Here is a 20,854-nt window from a genome sequence, read left to right as displayed (position 1 = left end):
TCTCTGCTCTTCACCATCATAGAGTCATCAGACTAGGGAACACAAAGTACATCTCTCTCTCTCGCTCTCTCTCTGTCTGTTTCTCACTCACACACATTTTTCATAGCCACAGAGATGCCCCTGTTTCTCAGCTGACACACACACACACACACACACACACACACACACACACACACACACACACACACACACACACACACACACACACACACACACACACACGTAAATGTCAAATCTCTCTACCTGACAATAATAAAAACAACAACAGATGTCAGGATCTGGCGTTACTCCACTTCCACAACATTCCCCAGCCTCCCCCTGTGCTCTGCATTTGTCCTTTTTCTGTCCTGGCAGGGATGACAGCGATTGATCACCTCTTCTTCCGACAATTCTGATTCAAAGCCAGGATGCAAAGGCCGCTCGGAGGGAACGGGGCGTCTGTGGCTAAAATTAGTGGCCGGCTCAATCACCAGGCTAATTTGGAGCCGGGTGTGTGTGGTGGGAGTTGTGGGTGATATGTGTGTGTGTGTGTGTGTGTGTGTGTGTGTGTGTGTGTGTGTGGGACAGGGTGTAGTGGAGGCTTTCGAGTGCTGGGGCGGATCAGTAGCTGGATCCCATTGGACTTCCTGTTCCTGTGGGACACTAGCTCTGATTACTGTCACTGACCAGAGAGAGCGTTCCCTCCCCTCTTTCGCTTGCTTTCTTCTTGTCCCTCAAAAGTCCAGGATGATGTGGCACGCAATGAGGCCCCGGCTCAGTGTAGCCCCCGGCTCAGTGTAGCCCCCAACTCAGGAGCACCTTTCCTACCTCAATCTTTTTACTCAATCTTTCTCCCTCCTCTCTTCTTTCTTCCCCTTAAAAGTCCAGTATGTGGCACCACAAGCCCACCTGCCTCCCACAACACTACTTCACAACACCTCACCCCCCCTAACCACCCAGTTCGCCCAGCTTGATCTCTGACCTCCCCAGTGCCAGGGTATTAGTTTCTTTATCAGTGCCACGCTCCCCATCCTCATCCCCATCCACCCCCCCCCCCCCAGCCTAAATGATAAAAACAGCATGAAATAATAAGAGGAGTGGACCAGAGGAGTGTAGAGGAGGGCCTTCTCTCGTTGCATGTAAACCAAGACAGGCTTTAGTTGGAAACAAATGCAGTCTACAGGCCTTTCTAACGGTGGTGGTACAGCAGGGTGAGATGTCTGGTTGGTTCTAGTTTCATTTGAAGGAGTTCGGGGGTAGTCTGTGTGTGTGTGTGTGTGTGTGTGTGTGTGTGTGTGTGTGTGTGTGTGTGTGTGTGTGTGTGTGTGTGTGTGTGTGTGTGTGTGTGTGTGTGTGTGTGTGTGTGTGTGTGTGTGTGCGTGCGTGCGTGTCTGTGAGTGTTTGTAAAGCTGGACAAAAAGTGCCGAAGTTAGTGTGAGAAGCGTAATAAAGTTTGGGAGGTATATACTGTAGCTTAGTGCATGGCATGGGGCTAGTCTGGGCTTGAATAGAAACCAGTGAGCATGAGCAGATGTAGGTGGGTCAAGGGAGGTCAGAAATCTGGGTGCAGGTGAACTCTCCCTTTTTTTCCATAACTCTCTCTATCACTCTCTCTTTCTCTCTCCCCTCACCCTCTATCTCGCTCTCTCTCTTTGTCTCTTTCTCTCTCTCTCTCTGATTCCAGTATGGTGGGAACCAGTACCATCCCTGGGTAATCATTATAAAAGATGCAGATTATAGTTGTGGAGGAACCCATCGCTATGTCACTATGCCCTTCTCTCTTCCTCCCTCTCCTCTCCTCAATCTCTCCCTATCTGTCTTCTCTGTCCTCCTATCTCCTCCTCTCCCATTCTCACTCCTCTTTGTTCAATGACGAAGACGAGAGGAGGAGCTGCTGTCCTTGAGACTGAAGCCACAGATGCCCCTGTTTCTCAGCTGATGCACACACAGTTTTGTATAGCTATCCTTGTGGGGACCAATTCACTGATTCCGATCCAAAATCCTACTTTCCCTAACCTCTAACTCTAAATCAAACGAGTCCCAATAAGCTTGTGGGGATCATAGAGCAAAACAGAGAACACCCTGGAGTCTCGTCTTTCGTAATAGTTTTAGGCCAAACCGTTTGGACGCTGCAGATGGTTTTGTGAAAAGACCGATCTTTGGGATATTTAAATGATCCTAATTGGATTTCCACGGGACGCGGACATTGACCATAGGGTTGTTTTTAACACTTATTTCCGAAGCATTTGAGAGAAATTAAAACTGGTAGAATTAGGGAAAATGTATCCTTTCAGATTTTTCTTCTTCCTCTGTCAGTGTCAATAAATGCTTTTCTACTCAAAGTTACTGGCACATTACAATTCACCCTCAATGAAATCATTATTTGAACTGTTAGTGACCTGATACTGTTCCTCTCTACGGCATTGGTAATATTTCTGTTCTCACATTTTGGCCATATAGTTTTTCAAGAAGGATCATCCTCCACCATAGTCACAAACCTTTCTGTTTCACCTCTGAACCCCTTCTCCTCTGTCCACCGTGCAGAAAGACAAATAAATATTGACTGACTTGCTCCCTGAGTGCCCCCCTCACCGCCCGCCATAGCAGCCCCTCTATCAGAGAACCCCTCCACTCAGGTTTCACCTCTCTGTTCTTCCTGCTGCGCCCAATCACAGTAACACATACACACTCTTACACTCAACCAGTCCAATATTGAATGTGTGGGTGGGAGAATATATGTAGGCCTACATGTTTGTCTAGGTACTTCAGATTTGGGGTCAATCCCATGTCAAGAGCTGAAAACACCCTAATTGTACTTTCCAGTTCTTTAAATGAAATTCGAATGAATCTCCTGCTGAATTACCTGAATCTAAATACAACTGACCCTAACTCAGATGTAAATGCAAAATATACATGTGGGTGTGTGTTGAACTTGATCTTGCCTCATCATGTGTCAAGCTTCCTGTTTGAATCCAACAATCGCTGTACTGCGAGAGAAAGGAGGAGGAGGGTTAACAGATCAATTCAAATCAAACTTTATTGGTCACATGTGCCTGTCACATACGTTGTACGAAGGAGACCAAGGTGCAGCGTGGTATTCGTACATTCTTCTTTTATTAAAGAAAGAACACTGAACAAACTAACAAAACAATGAAACATGAAGCTAATATAAATAGTGCAAACAGGCTTCAAAACATAGAACAAGATCCCATGAAACACAAAAGGGAAATGGCTACCTAAATATGATCCCCAATCAGAGACAATGATAAACAGCTGCCTATGATTGGGAACCATATCAGGCCACCAACACATACAAATACCTAGACCTACAAAACCCTAGACATACAAAAACCCAATACAATACAAAAACTAACGTATCCACCCTAGTCACACCCTGACCTAACCAAAATATAAAGAAAACAGAGATATCTCAGGTCTGGGTGTGACAGTGCCGAATACAACAGATGTAGACCATACAGTGAAATGCTTACTTACAGGCTCTTAACCAACTATGCAGTTTAAGAAAATACTTAACAAATAAACTAAAGTAAAAAATTATAAAAGGTAACAAAATAAAATAACAATGATGAGGCTATATACAGGGGGTACAGGTTAGTCAAGGTAATTTGTACATGTAGGTAGGGGTAAAGTGACTATGCATAGATAATAAACAGCGAGTAGCAGCAGTGTAAAAACAAAGAGGGGGGGGGGGTCAATGTAAATAGTCCAGGTGGCCATTTTATGAATTGTTCAGCAGTCTTATGGCTTGGGGGTAGAAGCTGTTAAGGAGCCTTTTGGTCCTAGACTTGGCACTCCGGTACCGCTCGACGTGCGGCATCCACATACTTTTGGTCATGTAGTGTATGTAGAAAAAGAGGGATTTCTTCTCCATCACTCCCTCTATCTTACAGAAAAATAAAGAGAAAACAGAGGAGAATCAGAAATGCAGAAAGCATTTACCACCTCTCTCCCGCTCTCGCCATCCCTCTCAGGGCACTCAGTTGTGGGTAGCAGGATTAGCAGTACACAGCGACAGCTGTGTACATCTGGAGCCATAGGTCCCTTACAGCTCAATCCTCACATCATTACATACAGCTAGCTACAGCTACACCACTGTCTGCCCTGCTTTACTCTGCCGTGCTACACATCACCTCTTTACTGACAAACACACACCTTTACCTTGCTCTATCTTACATCCCCCATCTACTGTCTAGCCCTTCCCTGGGGGAAGGATTTATGTGTGACACATGCTGTTTTTGATGATGACATACAGATAGGTAGCTCTGGTTACATGACTGTATAATATGGTGGTGGCTTTTGTGTGTGTGTGTGTGTGTGTGTGCTGTGGGCTCACTGTTAGAGATAGCCACCTGGTCTGACATAATCCCTCTCTAGAAGATCTTAGCAGTGATCAAGGCTTCACTCCTACATGTTACCAGGGACGACCAGAGAATGTCTGCCAAAGCTAGCCTATTCTTTCTCTCTGAATAAATACTCAAAAGTCTTTGGTTTCACTCTCCTTTTATTGTGGAATACACTATTGTGTACAATCAAAATTAAATTGCCTACCATTATAGAACTGTCCAATCAGCTGCTGACTTATGGGTACGAATGAATAACTATCTAACAAAATGTTTTCATACAAAAATATTGCCCTAGAATCTATCCCACGATCATGTATTATTAAGAATGTTTCAAAAATACTTGGAGATAATTTTTCACAAACCAAATCACAAGGTGTTTGTCAGTAAATCTTTGCTAAAGTGCAACGTTAAGTGTCTGTGTTTTTGAGTATGTCTGCATGAGAAAGGGTTTTGTATGTCTGAAAAAGTGTGTGTGTGTGTGCTCCTATCATCCAGACAGATTTCTCAGCTATCTATCAGACAATGCAGGAACACTTTGTAACGATGGTGTAGGAATGTCTAGTACTCTGAACTCAAAGCTATGCCTCAAGGATAGGCAGACATCACACAGCAGTGCAGAAAAACAACCAAATTGCTGAATATAGGAATAGCTGACTTCTTACATCAGACACAATTCTACCATGCAGAGAGAGGGCAAGAGACTTGTTTTTTTGTTGGCACCCCAACATGTTGAGACTCATGGCATCTAAGTGGAATATTTTTTGTATTGTATTCATTTTTGTAATGAGAAAAGACAGTCTGTATTGGTCAGACAAACATAATACATGTTTACGGTACTTACAATTTGAGGACAATACTAAATTCCTTATTCATTTGACATTTTAGTCATTTAGCAGACACTCTTATTCAGGGCAATTTACAGTAGTGAATGCATACATTTTCGTACTTATTCCAACCTAGGACTACATGTCAGTATCATGAGCATCACCACTGTAACCATGAACACATTGCAAGTGGACACAGAATACGTGATCAATTTGCGCCATCTGGTGAACATCCTTTATAAAACTGTCACACAATCGGAAGACTCCATCTCCCATGATTCCCACGTCGTATGTATTTGGTCACGATAGTGTAATAGATGAGGTAGCTACAAACATGGCCGCGTTTAGTGCAGCACGGTGCCTCTTTAGGAGCTATTCTCTTGTCCAAAATGTCGATCAAAACACAGGAATACTTATCAGATGTAGCAGAAGGATGTTGTGCAGTGCACCGTCTGACAGCAGTAAGTCGTTTATTTACAATGTTGTGGCGACACTGAGAAACTGGAGCTTTACCACTGACCTTGTAGCATGTGCAGCTATTATTACCTACTGCTAGCTGCCTATGCGAAAACTTTGCTAGCGTTTACGTTTTAGTATTTGAATCACTTGAATGGTACTGGTAGCTAGCTGTTATCCTAGGAGCTATTTACACACATGTTGACAAGAACGTACATCTATGCTGCGTTCAAAACTGGGAACTCTGAAATCTCCGAATTCAGCGCGTTCAAGATAACTGCGAACTCGGAAAAGTTCAGACTTGAAATCGTTAACGGTCATCCAACTAGGAATTCCAAGACGAACACGGTCATCTTTCTAGAGACTCGACTTTCCGACCTGAAGATAACTGACGTCATGCTTTGACCTCCGTTTAAAAGAAATGGATTTTCCACTAGTCTTGAAAGTATTATTATCATTTTATTTAGCACAAACTACTGGTGGGGGGGCGATGTCATGACTTCAGTGATCTTCAGAGCGGGAAGTCGGAGCTCATCACTGCACTCTATACTCTTCTGTAAACTGGTCATCGCTGTATAGCCGTCGCAAGACCCACTGGTTGATGCTTATTTATAAAACCCTCTTAGGGCCTCCCTCCCCTATCTGAGATATCTACTGTTGCCCTCCTCCACATCCAACACCCGTTCTGCCAGTCACATTCTGTTAAAGGTTCCCAAAGCACACACATCCCTGGGTCACTCCTCTTTTCAGTTCGCTACAGCTAGTGACTGCAACAAACACTCAAACTGGACAGTTTCATCTCAATCGCTTCAAAAACTCAATCATGGACATTCTTACTGACAGGTGTGGCTGCTTTGCCTGATGTACTGCTGTTTCTACCTTTTGTGCTGTTGTCTGCTCCATAATGTATGTACAGTGTTTTGTGCTGTTGTCTGCTCCATAATGTATGTACAGTGTTTTGTGCTGTTGTCTGCTCCATAATGTATGTACAGTGTTTTGTGCTGCTGTCTGCTCCATAATGTATGTACAGTGTTTTGTGCTGCTGTCTGCTCCATAATGTATGTACAGTGTTTTGTGCTGTTGTCTGCTCCATAATGTATGTACAGTGTTTTGTGCTGCTGTCTGCTCCATAATGTATGTACAGTGTTTTGTGCTGCTGTCTGCTCCATAATGTATGTACAGTGTTTTGTGCTGTTGTCTGCTCCATAATGTATGTACAGTGTTTTGTGCTGTTGTCTGCTCCATAATGTATGTACAGTGTTTTGTGCTGTTGTCTGCTCCATAATGTATGTACAGTGTTTTGTGCTGTTGTCTGCTCCATAATGTATGTACAGTGTTTTGTGCTGCTGTCTGCTCCATAATGTATGTACAGTGTTTTGTGCTGTTTTGTCTGCTCCATAATGTATGTACAGTGTTTTGTGCTGTTGTCTGCTCCATAATGTATGTACAGTGTTTTGTGCTGCTGTCTGCTCCATAATGTATGTACAGTGTTTTGTGCTGCTGTCTGCTCCATAATGTATGTACAGTGTTTTGTGCTGCTGTCTGCTCCATAATGTATGTACAGTGTTTTGTGCTGTTGTCTGCTCCATAATGTATGTACAGTGTTTTGTGCTGCTGTCTGCTCCATAATGTATGTACAGTGTTTTGTGCTGTTGTCTGCTCCATAATGTATGTACAGTGTTTTGTGCTGCTGTCTGCTCCATAATGTATGTACAGTGTTTTGTGCTGCTGTCTGCTCCATAATGTATGTTTTGTGCTGCATAATGTTTGTTTTGTGCTGTTGTCTGCTCCATAATGTATGTACAGTGTTTTGTGCTGTTGTCTGCTCCATAATGTATGTACAGTGTTTTGTGCTGCTGTCTGCTCCATAATGTATGTACAGTGTTTTGTGCTGCTGTCTGCTCCATAATGTATGTACAGTGTTTTGTGCTGTTGTCTGCTCCATAATGTATGTACAGTGTTTTGTGCTGTTGTCATGTGTTGCTGCCTTGCTATGTTGTGTTGTTTTGCTTGTGGTGATGTGTATGTTGTCCTATATAGATATGAAATGTGTTTTAAAACCAGCCCCCTACCCCACAGGAGGCCTTTTGTCTTATAGGTAGGCCATCATTGTAACTAAGACTTTTATCTTAACTGACTTGCCTAGTTAAATTAAATACGTAAAAGCTCTTGTAAGATGCCAGAGCTTCTGACATTTTCTGAGTTGGAAATATTTTTTCCCATTCGGAAGCACGTTTGTGTGTGCCCAGTTGTCTTGACCTTTTGGGAGTGGGAGATTTCTGATATCTGAGTTTAAAGTTGTTTTGAACGTGGCAGCAATCAGACTCGTTGCATCACAGACATTGTATCTGGCTACCATGGCCTGAACAGGCTAACTTTTCGAGGTAGGAATATTAAAAGAATATGATCAATGGCTCATTTGAAGAGAAGACAACCTCTCGCGTTATGACATCGGCCACTATTGAAATCTGACTTGATTGACGTTTTCGCCATCTAAAAGTCGTATTTCTATTATAGTGAACAAAAACATAAACCCAACATGCAACAATTTCAAAGATTTTACTGGGTTATAGGTTCGTATGAGGAAAACAGTCAATGTGAATTTATTTATTAGGCCCTAACCTATGGATTTCACATGACTCGGAATACAGATATGCATCTCGTTGGTCAGATACCTTTTAAAAAAATGGTACTCGGGATCTCGGAATGGTATTTTTGTACATTCAAATTGCCATTGATAAAATGCAATTGTGTTCATTGTTTGTAGCGTATGCCTGCCTATACCATAACCCCATCGTCACCATGGGACACTGTTCACAACGTTGACATCAGCAAACCACTCGCCTGCATGATGCCATTGCCGTGGTCTGCTGTGGTGAGGCTGGTTGGATGTACTGCCAAATTCTCAAAAATTATGTTGGAGGCGGCTTATGGTAGAGAACTTAACATTACATCCTCTGGCAACAGCTCTGGTGGAATTTCCTGCAGTCAGCATGCCAATTGCACGCTCCCTCAACTTGAGCCATCTGTGACATTGTGTTTTGTGACATAATTGCACATTTTAATGGCCTTTTATTGTCCCCAGCACAAGGTACACCTGTGTAATGATCATGCCATTTAATCAGCTTCTTGATATGCCACACCTGTGAGGTGGATGGGATTATCTCGGCAAAGGAGAAATGCTCGCTAACTTTTTTTTTAATGGAATATTTCTGGGATCTTTTATTTTAGCTCATGAAACATGGGACCGACACTTTACATGTTGCATTTTATATTTGTATATTTTTGTTCAGTGTAACTTCCAGTGTAGTGAGAGCGGATTTATCACAATGCTACGTCATAATGGCTGAATTTCTGCCTGCTTGAACGGCAATAGCTCAGATAAACATGAAATGACCCAGGGAATTGAAAGGCAATTGTCAAAAACAATATAACATTCAAAATGGGTGAATCTTTCCTTTTAAGCTCAAATCAAATTTTATTGGTCACATACATATTTAGCAGATACTTGTGTTCCTAGCACCAACAGTGCAGTAGTATCTAACAATTCACAACAATACACACATCTAAAATAATAGAATAATTTAAAAATATATATATATTAGGACAAGCAATGTCAGAGTGGCATTGACTAGAACACAGTATGTAAACATTACTAAAGGGACCAGTGATTCTATGTACATAGGGCGGCAGCCTCTAAGGTGCAGAATTGAGTAACCGGATGGCAGGCACTAAGTTCAAGGCAGGTTACTGGGTGGAGGCTGGCTATTGATGGCTATTTAAGTCTGATGGCCTTGAGATTGAGACTGAAAAACAGCTTCTGTCCCAGCTTTGATGCACCTGTACTGACCTCGCCTTCTGGATGATAGCGTGGTGAACAGACTGTGGCTCGGGTGGTTGTCCTTGATTTGTTTAGGGACTGGCTTCAATATAGATACTATTGTAACTCACCCAAAAAGGCAGGGACACACTTTTTTTCCCCAAAATCATAATTCCACTTTGCCAGAATTACCTTGAGCAAGACTATAAAGACACTTATCTCTGTAGCTATTTCATCCCTAGGTAAAATATATTTGTATATTTACGACTTATTCCTGCTCACTCTTGTCAAGTTTGATTTCTGATCTTTAAGTACAGAGTCCGTCTTAAGATTCTTTGGAGAACATGGAACAATCATTCTAGTAGTTGAAGATCAAGTGCAATTATGAAAAATATCTAGAAGGCTTGTATTCAGAAGGTTTGTACATAATCTTTGGTTTGTTCTTGGCGCCATTCTTCCTGTTTTGCGTCATCAGTGAGGTCACTTCCTGTGTCAATATGCGTAGTGTGACTAGCTCTGATGCAGGCCGTACCTGCAGATCCGAGACCAGAGCTAGCTTCATCCATCTCTGAAGTCATTAATTTGTTTCTAGGTTCTCCAGATGCCCATGTGAAGCCCCAGTTTCTGGATTCAGAGGTGCAGGACATCCTAACCAGAATCACAGGCTTGAACCTGGAGAAGGTGTTCAGACCCATCAAACAGGAGCTGAAGCCCCCCAAGTACAAACTCATGACAGACGCACAGCTGGAAGAGGTACACACACACAGTAGGGCAGATAGTTTGTCTGTCATGCAGAGTAGAGAATGTCTCTACAACATCTACTGCAACATTCTGAACATTTCAGTTGGCAGATTACATCCCATGTATAGCTGGTGTCATTCTTGTTAATGCGTCACACTGTGTGTGTGTTGTAGGCGACCCAGAGTGCCAGGGAGCAGGCCCAGAGGCTGCTGAAGATGCCTCCAGTGCTGCCGGAGAGGAAGCCCATCAACGATGTCCTGTCTGAGGACAAGATCCTGGAGGGCATGGACACAGCCAAATACGTGTTCACTGACATCACCTTCAACATACCACACAGGGTAGGAGAGAGAGGAAGGGTGTGTTTGTTTGTGTCCACCAACATCTTATTCAACATGCACGACAAGCAAAGTGTGCGTAATGGCTTGTGTCCAACATAAATGTTGGATATCATTTACAATGCCTCAAACAATTAGTGCTCTTTAGTCTTCGCACTGTCTAGTTTTGTTCTCTCTTCAATGGTTGTTTCCAGGAGCGGTTCATAGTGATCCGGGAACCCACTGGGACTCTGAGGAAGGCATCGTGGGAGGAGAGGGATAGGTTCCTGCAGGTCTACTTTCCTAAAGAGGGCCGCAGGCTCACAGCACCCCCTGTCTTCAAGGAGGACAACCTGAAGATGGTGTTTGGCCAGGATCGTCATGAGGATGTGTTGGATCTGTGCCAGGTCCAGTTTGAACCTGACTCCTCAGAATACATCAGGGTAAAATACCACTTCCTTCACACTCCTCAACAGGCTGTCCAGATGTATGCTTCAGTTATTACCCATTAGCAGTTAGTAAATCTCTCTCCCTATTGGCTGTGCTCTGTTGTCCAGGTGCATGCAGCCACCTATGAGGATCTAGAGAAGATGGGGAAGTATGATCTGCTGCGCTCCACCAGACACTTTGGAGGCCTGGTCTGGTACCTGGTCAATGCCAGGAGGGTGGACGGACTCATGATAGACATGCTGCAGAAGGACCTGTGAGTATCTTGTGTTAGAGCAGGGGTTGACAACCTTTTTTTGGTTACTGTACCACCTACTTTTTTTCCCTTCTCATTTTCAAACAGACCATTTATATTTTCCAACGGAGTGAGTTTCTCTCTCTCGCCGGAGTAGCCTCATTTCACTGCCAAAAATAGTGTTCAGTGAAATAACACACAATGTCAAATACAGGTAGGCTAGTCAAATAATTAACACCCAGTCACATTAACCATTACTCTCTTGCGGGAATTCCACTAATGGTCTGTATGTTGCAAAACGTTGCTGCTGCTCATTCCGTTTGCTCAAAAATGGATAAATGGTTAAAAAAAGTAAGGCCCACGTCCATAGAGACACATACCAGCTCTACTGGTAATACTGCTACTACCAGCAGTATTACACCTTCACCTGTCGACGACACAAGTTGTTCTGCTTCCACGAGCACATCCAATGCTAGCATCAGTAATTCTACATTTGTTGTTAGCCCAGCTAACATGGACACTGACAGTTGTGAATCTGATGCGGCCAAAGAGCTACTGCCCCCTTACCCAGGAAAGCACCGAACAACAGACGGGGACAATGGACCATCGAAGAGGCAAAAATATGATGAGAACTACATTGATTTGTGGTTAAATTATTTTGGGAGTAGTGCCTTTCCTGTTATATGTGCAAAAGTACTATCTCACAACTCAATGAAACCTTCACTCTTGTGCAGACATTTAGAAACAAAACATGCCAATTTGGAAAATAAGCCAAGGGAGTTTTTTGAGTGAGAATTAAGGTGACTTTCGTTTAGTAAGATGTATAAAAGCAACAGATACCATTAATAAGAAGAGGCTAGAAGTGTCTTATATGGTGAGCTACTGAGTGGCTAGGACAGGCAAGCCACATACTATTGTGGAGGACTTCATTCTTCCTGCTGCCGCGGGTATGGCTGGGACAATGCTGAGGGGAAAAGGCCAAAAACGATACAGACAATGACTTCATCAAACAACACTGTTTCACGACGTATCAGTGACATGGCAGGAGATGTTTTGAAACAGTTACTGCTTCACATATAAGCCAGTGAATTCTATGTGTTACAGCTGGATGAGTCAACAGACCAGCTCCTGGTATACAGTTGAAGTCGGAAGTTTACATACACCTTAGCCAAAAACATTCAAACTCAGATTTTCACAATTCCTGACATTTAACCGAGTAAAAATCCCCTGTTTTAGGTCAGTTAGGATCACCACTTTATTTTAAGAATGTGAAATGTCAGAATAATAGTGATTTATTTCAGCTTTTATTTCTTTCATCACATTCCCAGTTGGTCAGAAGTTTACATACACTCAATTAGTATTTGGTAGCATTGCCGTTATTTTTTTTTTTACCTGGGGCAAATGTTTCGGGTAGCCTTCCACAAGCTTCCCACAATAAGTTGGGTGAGGTTTTGGCCCATTCCTCCTGACAGAGCTGGTGTAACTGAGTCAGGTTTGTAGGCCTCCTTGCTCGCACATGCTTTTTCACTTCTGCCCACAAATGTTCTATAGGATTGTGGTCAGGGCTTTGTGATGGTCACTCCAATACCTTGACTTTGTTGTCCTTAAGCCATTTTGCCACAACTTTGGAAGTATGCTTGGAGCCATTCTCCATTTGGGAGACCCATTTGCGACCAAGCTTTAACTTCCTGACTGATGTCTTGAAATGTTGCTTCAATATATCCACATAATTTTCCTCCTCATGATGTCATCTATTTTGTGAAGTGCACCAGTCCCTCCTGCAGCAAAGCACCCCCACAACATGATGCTGCCACCCCGTGCTTCACGGTTGGGATGGTGTTCTTCGGCTTGCAAGCATCCCCCTTTTTCCTTCAAACATAACGATGGTCACTATGGCCAAACAGTTTTATTTTTGTTTGATCAGACCAGAGGACATTTCTCCAAAAAGTGTGATCTGTGTCCCCATGTGCAGTTACAAATCGTAGTCTGGCTTTTTTATGGCAGTTTTGGAGCAGTGGCTTCTTCCTTGCTGAGCTGCCTTTCAGGTTATGTCGATTTAAGACTCTTTTTACTGTGGATATATATACTTTTGTACCTGTTTCCTCCAGCATCTCTAGGAGACAGAATGCGTCTCCTTCCTGAGCGGTATGACGGCTGCGTGGTCCCATGGTGTTCATACTTGCATACTATTGTTTGTACAGATGAACGTGGTACCTTCAGGTGTTTGGAAATTGCTTCCAAGGATGAACCAGACTCGTGGAGGTCTAAAATTGTTTTTCTGAGGTCTTGGCTGATTTCTTTTGATTTTCCCATGATGTTAAGCAAAGAGGCACTGAGTTTGAAGGTGGGCCTTGAAATACATCCACAGGTACACCTCCAATTGACTCAAATTATGTAAATTAGCCTATCAGAAGCTTCTAAAGCCATGACATTATTTTCTGGAATTTTCCAAGCTGTTTAAAGGCACAGTCAACTTAGTGTATGTCAACTTCTGACCCACTGGAATTGTGATACAGTGAAATAATCCGTCTGTAAACAATTGTTGGAAAAATGACTTGTGTCATGCACAAAGTAGATGTCCTAACCGACTTGCCAGAACTATAGTTTGTTAAAAAGACATTTGTGGAGTGGTTGAAAAACTAGTTTTAATGACTCAAAACTACATGTATGTAAACTTCTGACTTCAACTGTATGTCGGTTACGTTTATACGTGGTCAATTAAGGAAGACATCCTCTTCTGGAAACCAGGACAACAAGAGAGGATATTTTTAAAGTACTGGACATCAAATGGACTTTGGTGGTCAAGATGTGTTGGTATCTGTACTGATGGTGCAAAAGCCATGACAGGGAGACATAGTGGAGTGGTAATGCGAATGCAAGCAGTTGCTCCCGACACCACTTGGGTACACTGCCGTATCCACCGAGAGGCTCTTGCTGCCTGATAGTTTGAAAGATGTTTTGGACACTACAGTGAAAATGGTTAACTTTGTTAAAGCAAGGTCCCTGAACTGACGTATTTTCTGCACAATGCAATGATATGGGCAGTGACCATGTAACGCTTATCAAGGGGCAAAGTATTGACACGTTTTTATTCAATTGAAAGATTAGCTTAGTTTTCTTTACTGACCATCATTTTCACTTGTCTGACCGGTTGCATGATGACGAGTTTCTCACACGACTGGCCTATCTGGGTGATGCTTTTTCTCACCTGAATGATCTGATTCTAGGATTACAGGGACTCTCCACAACTATATTCAATGTGAAGGACAAAATTGAGGCTATGGTTAGGAAGTTGGAGCTCTTTTCTGTCTGCATTAACAAGGACAACACACAGGTCTTTCCATTATTGTATGATCTTTTTGTGTGCAAATGAACTCAAGCTTACGGACCATGTCAAATGTGATATAGCGAAGCACCTGAGTGAGCTGGGTGTGCAATTACACAGGTACTTTCCCGAAACGGACGACACAAACAACTGGATTCATTATCCCTTTCATGCCCTGCCTCCAGTCCACTTACTGATATCCTAACAAGAGGGCCTCATCGAAATTGCAAAAAGCAGTTCTGTGAAATTTGAATTGAATCAGAAGCCACTGCCAGATTTCTGGATTGGGCTGTGCTCCGAGTATAAACTGACACTCATTGTTATGTTTAATAAATGTATCGTGTCTGTGTGGCAGGCTTACAATTATGGCAAAAAACAACATTTGAGAGTGCGCTGACTCTGGTGCTAGAGGGGGTACACAGCTGGAGGTTGAATGTTTGAAGGGGTACGGGACTATAAAAAGTTTGGGAACCACTGACCTACTGAATTTAGCTCTGCCCGGAGTACCCCTGAAGTACCCCCTCATGTGAATTTGACCAGTTAGCCTATGGTATCATTAATCTTCCCAAGTACCCCCTGTGGGTAGGCCAAGTAACCCCAGGGGTCCTAGTACCCCCTGTGGATAGGCCAAGTAACCCCAGGGGTCCTAGTACCCCCTGTGGATAGGCCAAGTAACCCCAGGGGTCCTAGTACCCCCTGTGGATAGGCCAAGTAACCCCAGGGGTCCTAGTACCCCCTGTGGATAGGCCAAGTAACCCCAGGGGTCCTAGTACCCCCTGTGGGTAGGCCAAGTAACCCCAGGGGTCCTAGTACCCCCTGTGGGTAGGCCAAGTAACCCCAGGGGTCCTAGTACCCCTGTGGGTAGGCCAAGTAACCCCAGGGGTCCTAGTACCCCCTGTGGGTAGGCCAAGTAACCCCAGGGGTCCTAGTACCCCCTGTGGATAGGCCAAGTAACCCCAGGGGTCCTAGTACCCCCTGTGGGTAGGCCAAGTAACCCCAGGGGTCCTAGTACCCCCTGTGGGTAGGCCAAGTAACCCCAGGGGTCCTAGTACCCCCTGTGGATAGGCCAAGTAACCCCAGGGGTCCTAGTACCCCCTGTGGGTAGGCCAAGTAACCCCAGGGGTCCTAGTACCCCCTGTGGATAGGCCAAGTAACCCCAGGGGTCCTAGTACCCCCTGTGGATAGGCCAAGTAACCCCAGGGGTCCTAGTACCCCCTGTGGATAAGCCAAGTAACCCCAGGGGTCCTAGTACCCCCTGTGGATAGGCCAAGTAACCCCAGGGGTCCTAGTACCTCCTGGTTTTTCTCCAACTTTAATAAAACTATGACACCCCATGCCATCTGTTATAAAAGTGTTTTGTAGGCATTGTGACTAGGGCTGTTGCAGTGACTGTATTACCACCCCCCGGCCGTCACGAGTCATGAAGGCAGTCAAATGAAGGCTTCTCCAAGCTCTGATGCTGCTGATGGTCATTAGTAACCTACCAAACTTTCTAACTGCCTGGTACTCAGCACTCTATTGGCCTTCTAATCACTCTGACATCAATGCAAATGTATTCAAAAATCTAATCAAACACTTCATGAGAGCCCATGAGCTAATGTTGCTCAACATTTCTATAGGCTGTGTAATTGTGGGAGAAAACAGAGTGATGGCTGCTAATAAAAAGAGGATCCCATCATTTTTCTATAGGCTAGGTCTACTATATTTATTTCTCACCGTTCCTAATATTAAGCACATTGCTTATATTTACAACAGGGATATTGCCTACCTGGCTGGCATGAAAATAAACCACGGGGATGTCTCACACACACATATATATATATATATATATAATATTTAGTGTATATATATTATTTAGTATATGTAAAGACTAGATCAAATCAAGAATAGTCTGATGGGTGACTATTATCCCATCACTGAATTATATATTATCACATGTGAATGATGCCCAGCATAAGAAACAATGCCTTTTGCGACTTGTTAGAATCATACTACCTCATGTAGCCTAGCCCATAGGCCTATATGTTTTAATAAGGTTTGTATCACAACTAAAGTGGCCAAATAACTTAATCTGCTTTACAAGCGGGTGTAGAGCCTAACATGGAACCCAAACCGGCTGCGCGTGTGCGCCATCGTGCATTAATGCATTTTGCCCCCCCCCCACACCAAACGCGATCACGACATGCAGGTTAAAATATCAAAACTCTGAACCAATTATATTCATTTGGGGACAGGTTGTAAAGCATTAAACATTTATGGCAATTTAACTAGCTAGCTTGCACTTCTTAGGTAATTTGTCCTATTGAGCTAGCTTGCTGTTGCTAGCTAATTTGTCCTGTGATATAAACATTGTTGTTATTTTACCTGAAATGCACAAGGTCCTCTATTCCGCCAATTAATCCACACGTAAAACAGTCAACCGAATAGTTTCTATTCATCTCTCCTTTTTCCAGGCTTTTCCTTCTCTTTACTTCATATTGCGATTGGCAACTTTCATAAATTAGGTGCATTACTGCCACTGACCTTGTTCGTCTTTCAGTCATCCACGTGGGTATAACCAATGAAGAGATGGCACGTGGATACCTGCTTCTATAAACCAATGAGGAGATGGGAGAGGCAGGACTTGCAGCACGATCTCACAAATAGAACTGACTTCTATTTTAGCCCTTGGCAATGCAGACGCTCGAGCAGTGTGGGTGCAATAATTGAATAATATAGATTTCAAATTTTATTTTGCACACGCGACGCGAGCAGTGTAGTCAGCCTGTTAGGCCTACTCGTCTTATTGGCTGACAGTTGCGTCTCCGATGTGTCTGGCTTTACTTGTAGCCTGTGGGAAAGACCTGGTCACATTACGGACAGCCATGTGACTGAGACGCGCTTCGGATTGCGCAGCACACTCAGAGTAGGGAACAATGCAGCATTCAGGGCCGCAAAAGGCTTGGATTTTTTTAGGCTGTGTTACAGCCACAAAGGGGATGCCGTCGTGATATTCGAGTCACTAGCAAGTGCTTGTAAAATTGTGAATGAGAGTCTATTGGAGTGCGTACAGCCTGCACAAAAAACTAAGCAGAGCTCATGCCTTTCACCATTAGTCTCATCGTGCAGCCTTAAAATGTATTAAAAATCTAAACGTATTGCCCAACGTTTGTAGAACTAAAGTTACATTAATAACTCTAAATTAAGCATATACAGTGGGGCAAAAAAAGTATTTAGTCAGATCCCAATTGTGCAAGTTCTCCCACTTAAAAAGACGAGGCCTGTAATTTTCATCATAGGTACACTTCAACTATGACAGACAAAATGAGGGAAGAAAATCACATTGTAGGATTTTTAATGAATTTATTTGCAAATTATGGTGGAAGAACTATAATATACCTCTCATCTTTTTAAGTGGGAGAACTTGCACAATTGGTGGCTGACTAAATACTTTTTTGCCCCACTGTAGGAGTACCTATTTTTGTTATCTGCTCGACACAGAATAGCCGCATGTGGGCATTCCCTCAACGTTTGGAGAAAATATTTCTATTTTATTCAGCTTTGTTCAATTGTATTCTTCATACTACAAAATAATGCCACGTTATAATAAGCAAATCTTGTCTGCTAAATGAACTAGTTTAGCCCACAGCCATTTGGCATAGCCACATAAGGACGTATCAGAGTATGCTATTCTGTTCTTCTGAAATAGCCTACATGTTCTTCATATCATGTTTCTTTAGACCTGTCTAAAATACATCATGTATTTATTGTGAAGGTGTAGACTATATTACAAGGATTTATTACACTATTTAAAATGGCTTGTAGGCTATGTGTGGAAGCCAGGAGATGCTACATGTGTTTGTTAATTAACGGTCAACCGACTGACTAAATTTTGTGACCACCTCAGCCCTAAATGTGACAAGTAGTGATTTCACACCATAGCTGTGATTGGTAGCCCAGAGTAGCCACTCTAACAGTGGCTGTATTGTTCTCTTTGTTCTAGGTTGCAGGATGCAGTGAGTCTGGTAGGTCTGTTCAACAAGGTCCATCCACACAGTGAGACAGCCCAGGAGGCCTCTAGCCAACAGGCCTACGGACTGGACCTGCTCAAGGTGAGGCCCAATCAGCAGACACTAGTGCATCTCAGAACCTGGTTGATGCACCAGTCAACGTATTGGTAGCCATGTTACCCAGTAAACCCTTTGTTTAACCTCTGTGTCTGTTCCCCACCAGATCTACGCTAAGCGGGAGTCCCAGAGGGCAGGATACGTAGAGCTGGCCCTGCAGGCCTACGAGCAGACCGCCGCAGAGAGTACCGTCTGACCGTCATGCATCACCACACCAACCACAGGACAGCAGAGCTCAGTCTGACTGCCCCATACACCTCACACCAACAGAGCTGTGACATTATCCCCAATGGCCTGCCTATCCATGATCAAAACTTTCATCAACTGGACAATTACGGTGAGCAAAAAGAATAACTTAGTCCTTGAACTATGGAGCTCATATGAACCACTTGTAAGCCAAGTGTCCATTGGCAATAAATGGCATCAAAATGTGCACATATCTGGGGTCCTTCAAATTTGTCTTTTATCATTTGGTGGAAGGGCACACGATGCAGTGCAGATATTCACTTCTGCATTTCAACCATGTCATTTGTCCATAACCTTAATCATACTGTCTCACATTGGAACTGAGTAAGCTGTTTATTTCTCATGATGTACATTCAAAATAAAAATGTCTTTATTTACAGTCTCTGAATTATTCCTATGGCCTGATTCAGACAAACACTTGTCATATTTATTGAGTTGATAACATTTCATTCCCTTTTCCAGACCAGTCATACAGAAGGCACTTGGAATCACATCTATAACAATGAAGTAGGTTCCCTTTAAAAACAGCAGAGACCTAAGGCACTAGACCATGGCAGAGCAGCATGCGTGCCCAGACAAGTAGAGGTATACTGAACACAAGCTCAACACCTGTGGAGAGGACCTAACCTAACTAATGAAAGATAGACCCTGTAAGCCTGCTTATCTAGGGGTAAGACGTAGTGTAGAGAACTACTCTATTCCCAGCTTCCTATGTGATTGGATAAGGTAAACATTTCAACCCAATGACCCCCTCTGGTTCACACTACATTTCATTCTATACTGTGGGTCAATGTGAGAGTGGACGATGAGGTACCGCACAAAGGATTTCAAAATCGGGGTGTATTTATTAGTTGGATTCTGTTGCTAAATGTTTTGCAAAGGAAAGAGTTTACTCTAGGAAGCAAAAAAAACAAAATGGGGAGGGACCTACTTGAATTTGTCCAACAGAAACTTGTTATCCATTGCAAAAACATTTAGCAACAGACCAAATGTTATGCAATGAAATCTGACTAATGAATACTCCCCGGAGTCGCGTTCAGCATTTAACCAGAAATTGATTCGACACAGTAAATTTGTACCTGTTCAAAAATATATATATATTTTTTCCCGCTGCAAAACATTTCCTACGTTTGTTCCTAATGAATGGGACCCTGTCCATCCATTCTCACCCAAAGCGTTCTACAAACCCCCTTGCATTGTGGTTCACAGTTTAAAGACCGAAAGACCAGCTCCACCCGACTTTCACCAGTTTCACTGTAAAGGTCAAAACCCCACCTCCCGCCCACACGCCGTTTCACTAGGAGTATGAACAACACGTGTTCTTTAGTCACTTTAAGGACATTCCTCCAACACTTTCAGTCTAAGAAGTCGATGTCCAGGTCCAGATCGTCAAGGCCCTGGAGGGAAAAGCAATGTATATGAGTGATGAGTCAGTGGAAGACTAGGTGTGAGCGAGGGTGAACTACCTTACTGGTACACTGTTGTCCCTTAATATTCATACATCATTATTCAATATCAAACATCAAAAGGAGATTTCCAATATAGATTAGCATTAAATACTAAATACTGTGTAAGTCTTGGCATGATGTATCAACTCTGGCCAGGCCAGGTTTACCTCTTCATTCCATTTATCTTTCAGGCCCAGCAGGTCCATGGATGCTGCTGCTAGGGGCTGGCTCCACTCCGTTACCCTCTAAGAGGACGGCTGCAGGGGCTGGCTCCACTCCTTTACCCTCTAAGAGGACGGCTGCAGGGGCTGGCTCTGGTGGAAGCACCTGGGTAGGGGTCTACTGCTGGGGCTAGGTCTATGAGTGGTGCTGGGGATAGGTCTATGAGTGGTGCTGGGGATAGGTCTATGAGTGGTGCTGGGGATAGGTCTATGAGTGGTGCTGGGGATAGGTCTATGAGTGGTGCTGGGGATAGGTCTATGAGTGGTGCTGGGGATAGGTCTATGAGTGGTGCTGGGGATAAGTCTATGAGTGGTGCTGGGGGTAGGT

The 20,854-nt window shown here is 43.5% G+C and overlaps 1 protein-coding gene and 1 long non-coding RNA gene across 2 annotated transcripts; one reads left to right on the top strand and one right to left on the bottom strand.

The window, feature by feature from the left end:
- The first annotated feature begins 5,467 nt into the window (after positions 1-5,467).
- mrps22 (mitochondrial ribosomal protein S22) lies at positions 5,468-19,236 on the top strand. Its single transcript, XM_029645846.2, has 7 exons — positions 5,468-5,628; positions 10,036-10,196; positions 10,358-10,522; positions 10,714-10,941; positions 11,056-11,201; positions 18,488-18,596; positions 18,718-19,236. The coding sequence occupies exons 1-7, from the start codon at positions 5,502-5,504 to the stop codon at positions 18,805-18,807; spliced, it is 1,026 nt and encodes a 341-aa protein (XP_029501706.1). The 5' UTR covers positions 5,468-5,501; the 3' UTR covers positions 18,808-19,236.
- A 23-nt stretch (positions 19,237-19,259) lies between these two features.
- LOC135559696 (uncharacterized) lies at positions 19,260-20,853 on the bottom strand. Its single transcript, XR_010458544.1, has 2 exons — positions 20,473-20,853; positions 19,260-20,254 (listed from the first exon to the last, which is right to left on the bottom strand). It is a non-coding gene; the product is annotated as an uncharacterized LOC135559696 (long non-coding RNA).
- Between the last annotated feature and the right edge of the window lies 1 nt (position 20,854).

The sequence above is a fragment of the Oncorhynchus nerka genome, linkage group LG14, assembly GCF_034236695.1.
Source record: "Oncorhynchus nerka isolate Pitt River linkage group LG14, Oner_Uvic_2.0, whole genome shotgun sequence".
Classification (NCBI taxonomy): domain Eukaryota; kingdom Metazoa; phylum Chordata; class Actinopteri; order Salmoniformes; family Salmonidae; genus Oncorhynchus; species Oncorhynchus nerka.
Note: the sequence above shows the minus strand (reverse complement) of the source record. Positions and strands in the feature narration are given on the sequence as shown.